Source organism: Ptychodera flava, chromosome 13, assembly GCF_041260155.1.
Source record: "Ptychodera flava strain L36383 chromosome 13, AS_Pfla_20210202, whole genome shotgun sequence".
Classification (NCBI taxonomy): Eukaryota; Metazoa; Hemichordata; class Enteropneusta; family Ptychoderidae; genus Ptychodera; species Ptychodera flava.
In genome coordinates this window covers 6,260,074-6,269,317 of record NC_091940.1, presented here as the reverse complement: position 1 = coordinate 6,269,317, position 9,244 = coordinate 6,260,074, and the positions used below count along the sequence as shown (strand labels likewise).

The 9,244-nt window shown below is 36.9% G+C and overlaps 1 protein-coding gene across 1 annotated transcript; it reads right to left on the bottom strand.

Moving 5' to 3' along the window:
* Window positions 1–5,258: 5,258 nt before the first annotated feature.
* Window positions 5,259–9,091, bottom strand: LOC139148653 (uncharacterized). Its single transcript, XM_070720151.1, has 2 exons — window positions 7,836–9,091; window positions 5,259–7,127 (listed from the first exon to the last, which is right to left on the bottom strand). Exons 1-2 carry the CDS (start codon window positions 9,025–9,027, stop codon window positions 6,394–6,396), a joined length of 1,926 nt encoding a protein of 641 aa, XP_070576252.1. The 5' UTR covers window positions 9,028–9,091; the 3' UTR covers window positions 5,259–6,393.
* Window positions 9,092–9,244: the final 153 nt, after the last annotated feature.

Genomic DNA, 9,244 nt, shown 5'->3' with positions numbered 1-9,244 from the left:
AGGGTGTAGCACTTGTGGTTACTGAGTTATGCACAAATATGTATATTTAAGGTCAAAGGTAATTTAGGTCACATGACATTTTGTCAAAAAAAATTGTATTGCTAAGTTATCCCTATATACCAAAAATCAGACCTCTAGCTCTATTGGCTCGCTCAAATTTAGATATGCGCATAATTAATGAGGTACAATATGTGGCGTCATAAGGTGTCCCATCATACCAAATATGAAGGGTGTAGCACTTGTGGTTACTGAGTTATGGACAAATATGTATATTTGAGGTCAAAGGTCACCGACGTCACGTGACATTTTGTCAAAAAAATTGTCTTGATAAGTTATCCCTATATACCAAAAATCAGACCTCTAGCTCTATTGGCTTGCTCAAAATTAGATATGCACATAATTAATCATACCATCATACCATATGGTATGAAGGGTGTAGCACTTGTGGTTACTGAGTTATGCACAAATATGTATATTTGAGGTCAAAGGTCACCAAGGTCATGTGACATTTTGTCAAAGTGTCTGAGATATCTGCGTGAACGGATGGACTCATGGACGGACATGACCCAATCTATAAGCCCCCTGGACTGTATCTGTGGGGACTAAAAACTGTGTCACTGCATCCTTTTTGCAATATGAATACGATGAGAAACTAAATTTTTATTTTTCTTGGCCTTATACATGGGAGTCTATGGACTGCCTTATACATGGGAGTCTATGGACTGCCTTATACATGGGAGTCTATGGACTGCCTTATACATGGGAGTCTATGGAGGTGAAAACTAAAAAGTCCTCTAACACGACCAAATTTGATCGCATTGTGAAACAAATAGACGTGCATCTGTATGAGGTAGGGTACTATCCTTGTACCAAGTTTGAACGAAATCGCTCCAGGCGTCTCTGAGATATCTGGGTGAACGGACGGACGGACGCACGCACGCACGCACACACGGACGCACGGACGGACGCACGGACATGACCAAACCTATAAGTCCCCCCGGACGGTGTCCGTGGGGACTAAAAATATCATAGAACGTTGGATAAATAAACATACAAACAAATAAACAGACAAATGTATACGCTCATACATTGTATAAATATATATATATATATATATATATATATATATATATATATATATATATATATATATATATATATATATATATATATATATATATATATATATATATATATATATATACAATGTGTGTGTGTGAGACAGCACATTGGTACTACGGCAGTACCACTACACCCTTTAAGTATAGGGAGTAGTGGTACTGCCGTAGCATGTTGAATATGTTGCATGAGCTGTTCAGTCAATCATTTTCATCTTTTTTCAATATGCTACTGTCTCACACACACACACACACACATTGTATAAATATATATATATATATATATATATATATATATATATATATATATATATATATATATATATATATATATATATATATATATATATATATATATATAAAATTTGTATAGCGCCTAATATCCAAAGTTAAACAATGCTCAGTGGCGCTTAGAGTTACAATGAAAATGCTCTCTGGAAGATGTAAGTTTTTAAGCGTCTTTTGAAAATGTTGACATTAGGAGAGGTTTTTATGTCCAGGGGCAAAGAGTTCCAAAGGACAGGAGCTGCTGCAGAGAAGGAGCGGCGACCATAGGTAGTCAGATTCCATCTAGGTGTGTGCAGAAGGCATTTATCAGATGAACGAAGAAACGTGATGAGGCACAAGGTGTTATTAAATTCCTGAGATATTGTGGAGCTTGTCCATTTAGGGCTTTGTAAGTATTCAGCAAAAGTTTGTAAACAATACAAATATATATATATATATATATATATATATATATATATATATATATATATATATATATATATATATATATATATATATATATATATATATAATATATATATATATATGCACATTTATACAATGTATGAGTGTATACATTTGTCTGTTTATTTGTTTGTATGTTTATTTATCCAACGTTCTAAGATATTGTATGTTTGTTTGTTTATCTACTTAAGTTTGTCTGTGTGTTTATTTTAATTATGTATTTGTATGCTTGTTTGTATGTTTGTTTATATTTTATTTGTTTATTTGTTTGTTAATTTGTTTGTTTGTTTCCTGAGTGCCCTGTGGTAACGAAGGCAAGGCTCTGACATACACGCACATGACAGCGTAATACCTGGTGAAGGATTGGGACTTACAAATGTGCACGCCATTTTAGTCGCTCTTCCATCAAGTTCCAAGCGTGATAGTGTTTATGAACTTGTATGTAGATTGATATCAAATACTGTGGACAATTCAAAGAACTAAAATAGATTGGTCTAATATGATATGTAAGAAATGACACTTAATTATTATCCCTCCCAAATTCCTAACAGCAGCACATACAACTTTGTCAATGTAACTTTGAGCTTTGTAATTTTTGCCGTACTGCACTCCCCAAGTGTTTTGTTTAGCAATAAAGTAATGTAAAGTAAGGAATACTTTTCACCTGCAAATATCAGGTGTCACTCCAAGCGCTTTTGGTGTGTATCATAGACAAGTATTACAGATAATCCACTTTGATTTGTCAGGGGCTTTTTCTGTCAACAGCATCTCTAGATTCATTACGACATGATTTTCAGTAATGAGGTACGGGCAAATAAACAAATGAGGACAAGCACAACCTGACTTTAGGTTTATAAATAACTGGATAACAGAAACAGTTCAATTCTCTCATTTCTACCAAACAAAATTATTTTGTTAATATTGCTTGTCAATATTGAATATAAATTTCATTTACATCACATTTATATATTTGCTCATAAACAGTGCATTGAGTGCGCCACTTACAGACAGCATACTCAAGAATTCTTTGTGTTTTCAACTATGAAATCTATTATCCCTTTTACGAAATACATGAGAAAAGTCTGGATATTTTATGATAGTGTGTATGGATCAAGATGCTTCATTTGAAAGCATACTTAAAGGACAGTGGGCCATCCCATCCTCCTGTGGTAGAGACAAGTTGCTATTTTGCAGAATCTGTAATACTCACATACCCTACAGATAATGTTACATTTGACAAGAGCCCGACATTGGCCCAGTATTCTGCAGTCTTGACTTAGTGTGTTATGCTTACCACATACTTCCAAAATAATGCTTTCATGTGATAAAGTTTATTGTCTTTTGCTCCTATCACAATTTATACACTGTCATAGGCTCAAACGCTGTTCAATTCAAATTGTGGTGCCTTTTCTGGAGTATAAAATTTTGTGTCCTTGCTTTTCAATTGCTTAGGTCAACTGCATATCAGACCATAGACCCTAGAAACACAGGGTCTATGATTGGATGTAGAACCTTGCAGAGATTGCAGAAATCTGTGTATAAAAATCCCCGCAATAGGATTTATTCTGGCCAGGCTTGAGCAAAAAAATACTGTTTCTCCATTTTTTTTTGGGGGGGGGGGGGGGGGGGGGGGGGGCAAAGCTTCAGAGGTAGCAAATAATTTTTTTAATTTTTGTTATGAACCAGCAAAATCTCCCACTAGCTATTGTAACTGATGACTTGGAGTCTAGATTTTACCAACTGACCACAATATTAGAGGCTTTACATACACGGATAGTATTGACAGAACAATTTCTTAGCATTTCCCTATGCTTACAGAAGAACACACAAAAACTACACCTATATGCATGACAAAAATGCCCTTAAAGTTGCAATACTGAAATATATTAAAAAAAAAAAAAATTGGTTGAGTAGAAGCAGCCTTAACCTCATGGTTTCTTTCTAAAAAAAGGGTGACTATGTGTTTTTAAATTTTTTTTACATGTATTTGGTTTTAGTTCCTGTAAGTCCAAACCTCTATGTGCTGTACTGAATTTTGATTATCTGAAACATCGGGAAAAGGTAGTTTGTATAAAATACACATCTGAAACAGAAAAAAAGGGGACTGACCATGAGCAACTCCGTTTTTTGGCCTAATAATGTCATATGTGGCAACACTGACCAAAGAACAAAAAATTGATCTCCTGTGATATAATCTTGGTGGAGACAACTTTGTTTTTGGTAAAACTGTTCATGGCAATCGCATAAAGATGTTGAATCATAGCCACCTTCATAACATGCTTGTGAAACATGCTCTTTTTGAGGTGAATTTGTAGCTTATCCTGTATCCATTACCGTGGGGAATGTACACTTGGTGGGAAAGAGCGCCCTCTTACAATGAAACTTTAAAAGTGGATTGAAGAAAGACTCTGTGTCCTCTTCATTGTTGGCACTCTCCTTGATTGTTCAGTGGTATGCTTAACTTTTTGAAAAGTTATCTAGACGATTTGAAACATTTGATCACCAAAACCTTTCATTCTGGCAATTTTGATATTTTTGTTATAGGCAGAGTACTCGGATACAGCATCTATGAATATTCATTCTCTATCAACAGTTTGCATGCATACCTATTAATTATACTTGGCAAGTGTTAGATGTTGAACTGCAGAGATGAGTGTCATTAAACTCATTTTAGTCAGGTGTTTGCAGTGTCAATGACAGTACCTGCTACCAAAACCAGACTCATGGACTTCACAGACCCACTTTTCAAAGTTCTTCAAGCAAAGGATTTCCAGGGTCCATACACTAAAAGTCACAAATATTTTTAGGACTTTTTCAGGGTTTGGCCAATTTTCAAGAACTTTTTGAGGTCTAAAATAGACTTTTTTCTTTGCATCATCATTATGATATATCATTTTGCATATCATTTTTACAATAACATGGCTAATCATTTTCGCATTTTCAAAAATTTTGGATGGCTTTATCAATTATTAGGACTTTATTTCACCTTCAAAGAATATCCCGGAGGCTTTAAGGACTCTCCATTAATATTCGCGCCCTGGGTTTTTTGCAGTGTTTTTCCCTCTCCAAGAAGAAAATAATGCATAACATGACCAAATTCTTAACCAGAACTAAAAATATTTGGCTACAGGTTGGTGATATAGGCTATGTATGCACTTTTATCCTGTACACTACAGTAAAACATCACAAGTCTACACTCCTCTTGTTTCATTTTGTAAACCACACCAAAATTTTATTTGTAAGTTTTAAAATGGTCATCTGTACATAATAAATAGGGTATAGTGATAAAATTCAATTAATATCATTTACATGTATGAATAATTCTTTTTGTACAATTTTTGCTGTACTACATTGTATAATTCAACTAATATAATTTACATGTATAAATAATTCCTTTTGTACAATTCGTGCTATACCACATTGTTTAAATATCACACTGCCTACTCAATACTGTATGGTCAAGAAGTGAAAGGAAATGGTAGAATATATCAGCTTTTTGATTTTTGTAACAGAATAGGCTCCTAGAAATATGGAAAACACTGTAAATCAAACATGTATCATTATCATTTTCATGGCATTATAAAGTCCACTCTTTGGTGCCCATTAATACTGAACTCTACAGTGAATGCTGCCTTACTTTAAAAATTCATCTTGATACCAAAGGACTACAATTACTGGATGACAGTTGTTAAATTTCGACAGCTTTTCTACTGAATCTTAAAAACCACAGATTTTGTAAAAATCCATGTGAACCATCGTTTTTTAGGCAGCATTATTGCATTCATTGTCACTTCTATACTTTCCTTGGTAAGTTAATGCAACTTTGTAACTTGTCATATGTGTATCACTTTTTGTTAGGGAAATTATCTCAATTTACAAGCTGCTTCACTGTTCAACTACTGGGATTACAATAACTGTAGTGTTTGTTTGACGCCTATCAATCTCATCCAGTGTTTTTGTTATGACCAGTACCCCGGTAAATGTTACCAGGTTCCCCAGTCATTTACCAGGGTTCCCCTCAGTTTGTCAATGCAATCAGATTTAGGGACAGCAGAAATGTTACCACTGGGTTCCCACATCATTTACCAACATTTCAGAAGCTGAACCTTAGCAAAAACACTGTCATCATATTTTTTCATGTTCTGGTAGCAAGGAACCAGTGCTTGCAGTGAGAGTTCAGCAAGGGAAGATGACTGCACTTTACTACACTCAAAGCAATGTTTCATCCCGTTGTATGATCTCTACTTTTACACTGCAATATCTATATTATGAAAATCTAACATTTATACCAGCTGTACAGCTAAAATTTAAATAAACAATAAGTACAAGTACTTCTTGAAATACATGCGTACGGTACATTTTGACCAAAAATTCAATATTTTTAGATAATTATAATTATATCTTTTGCTAAAATTTCTGCACTGCACATTGGCATCAGAGTAGTGTATTTACAAGGCACAGTAATTCACTGACATAGACAAAGGCTAAATTTTAACTTTATAGTTTTCTCAGGATATTAAATTTGGCAATGTTTCTTGTCACTTTAAACAGCTGGTTCACTTGCCATTGACTGAAGATCACTGCTATGTTCTTGGGAATTTTCCAGGGTTATACTTTCAGTCTGGGACTTATTGGAAACATCTTCTCTGTCATGTTCGTCTGTTACAGTTGTCACCTCCTGTGTAGTTGTGCTTTCCTCACTCCCAGTACTGGTTTCTGGTCTAGAATCGACTGGTGCTGGGATTCTCACACCCCTGATGACAAGCTTTTCTTCAGATACCTGTGCTGGAATTTGCACAGTTTTCTGAACTGGAATGTCCTCCTCGGGAATGATCATGACAGTCTCTTCATTGAACGAGCTGTCACTGTTCAACAACAGTGACTTCACTGCCTTCTCATCTTCTGTAGTGCTTGTTTCATCCAGTGTCATGTTAGTAGTTGGGTTTTGAACAAGACTGACAATGGGTATGGTGGTGAGATCTGAGAAAACTTTGTCCGGTGACTGAGGAGGAGGGGATACTGAAGTATTCACAGCTTGAACTTTGTGAGGACTCTGCATTGGAGACACACTAAACTGTGTCAATACTTGATGACTTGGAGACACTGTCAGGAATGATGCATTAGATTGATTTGGTACACTTGAAGTGTTGATGTAGGAGCCAGGTGGAAGGTAGGCTGTGATTGGTGCATAGGTATTGGTTGACTGTGATTGTGTCATTTGGTTGAATGATGTCAATGGAGTGGTCTGGGATTGGACCATTGGTAGCTGAAGTACAACTGCAAAACAGAAAGTATAACATAGCAAAAACTATTAGAACAGCCAATGAAGGTTTGAATAGTTGTGCTTACTTATAATCATCATCACAGCTGGATACATTAATATTTCATAAATCCCCGACAAGAAACAAGGCCATTATTGTAAAGTCATGATGTTAAAAAGTTACTTAGCACAATTAGGTACACATATACTCAAAGCTTTTTAAGGCATAAGCACAGCTTTTGATGTATTTTTCATTATATTTGTTCACTTTGTGAAGCATAAGTTTTTATTCTGCTCCAAAAATCATTCGAACCTCGTCTCTCACTTGTTGACAATTGAATTTGTGTTAGACTAGAATTCATCTGTATACAAGTCACTGACAAGTACAATTCTTTTCCATACATTGTGCTGGCGAGACTAATATTGTATACTTACATATATTTTCCGTATAAGAAAAAATGTACACAATAATGAAGATCTCGTGAAAAATTACAACAATTCTCCGTTTAACGTTTAAAGGGGCTCATCTACAGTGTCCAAAAAGTGTGCAATGAATTTCACAATTTCTTGGAACAAGATATGCATTTCACTTTTCTTGAAAGAAACTTCAGTCACATATACAAAGTTACTTGATCCCTTCTCCGAATCATCTGCATTGAAATGAAAATGTGTTATTTGTTGGGTAAGAAATTTCGTTTAAAAAAGAAAGACAGACACATCCTTACCTTGCCCATTGTTAGCTCTTGGCATATTCCCGTCCATCAACTGAAACTGAGAATGTCCATTTTGTACTGTTTGAAGTTGGTCTCTCTGATTAGAATCCTTGATAATGTAATACTGCGTTGTCGGCCGCACTTGATGCTGTCCTGCATCTTTTTTGTCTTCCACGATGAAAACTTTCTTTTCATCATGGAGGGCATTCCGAGACTGCTTCATTTCTGGTGAGTTACTTGCAGTATCAGCCAAAAGTGCCAATCCTGGGTACTCAGAATGATCGCGGCTTTCATTAAATTGCTGGCTACTCGAAGAGGTCGACGGGTTCACCTGAGCGGCGTTAGAGCTTACATTTTGTTGCTGGGATCTTGGTGGGAAAAACAACACAGAGGGTGGGATTCCTTGGGGTAAGTTTCTCGTGTTGATGTTAGCTTGTATGACATCGTCGCATATGTTACGTGCAACATTTCGATCTTGCTGAGGCTGATGATGTTGGTGATAGTGAAGCTCTGTCGGGTATGGAGCATATCGGTGGTTGCGATTATTCATTGTTGCAGGTCTTGCTACGTTACCGCTCGGCCAAACCTGTCCAACATTCGCGTTTTGCATCCTTTGATGGTTTGATGGCAGGTTTACATTCCTGTGTGACCCCAGTAGCTCGCGAAATGAAGGAAGAAGCTGGTGCTGTTTGAATACAGGTTGTCGCGTCGGTGCGCTGTGACTCAGTTTCGGAGGACGTGGATGGCTGTAACAGTAACTATTTTGGGCCGCTGCAGCTTTTCGTCGACTTGCGGCTGTCGAGCGACGAACGTGCGCCAACAAATCTGGGCGTGTTTGGAGAAAATGTGTGTGTTGGAAGTGGTGCAGATCACAATTGCCGTTTATGTCGAAAGTCTCGTGACTTCGAGCTGTCGGTATTTTGCGAAACCCATACAAGTTCAGCTGGCGGACGAAACTTGAGAAATTCTGCGTCTTGAACATACCGAAAGCATCGTTCAGCACTTCGTCTTTGAAGATGGAGCTATTCACGACAATGGATCTTCCTCCAGGGCCCCACTGGATTGAACGGTACTTCTTCTCACTGCACAGTTTCCAAAGCTTTACTGGAAAATTATTCCCAGCCGGCGAATGGTTACCTTGATAGCTTTCTGGGACAGAAGAGCTGCCGGTGGCAGGTCGATACCCGATGGTCGTCGAGGCCATGGCGCAAGGGAAAGAATAGAAGGTTGGAAGAGGAATGGAAAGTTGGAAAACACGTCTTGCAAGTTCGAGTTTTCCGGGTGAACTGTTCTCCGTTTGGAAGTTCAATATTGAGTGATTCGATTGACGGTTGCACGTGCTTACATTATTTGCGAAAGTCGATTGGTCGATAAGCCTTGATGAACTCGTGTTACGTCATCTGATTGGCTTAAAGTTTGCA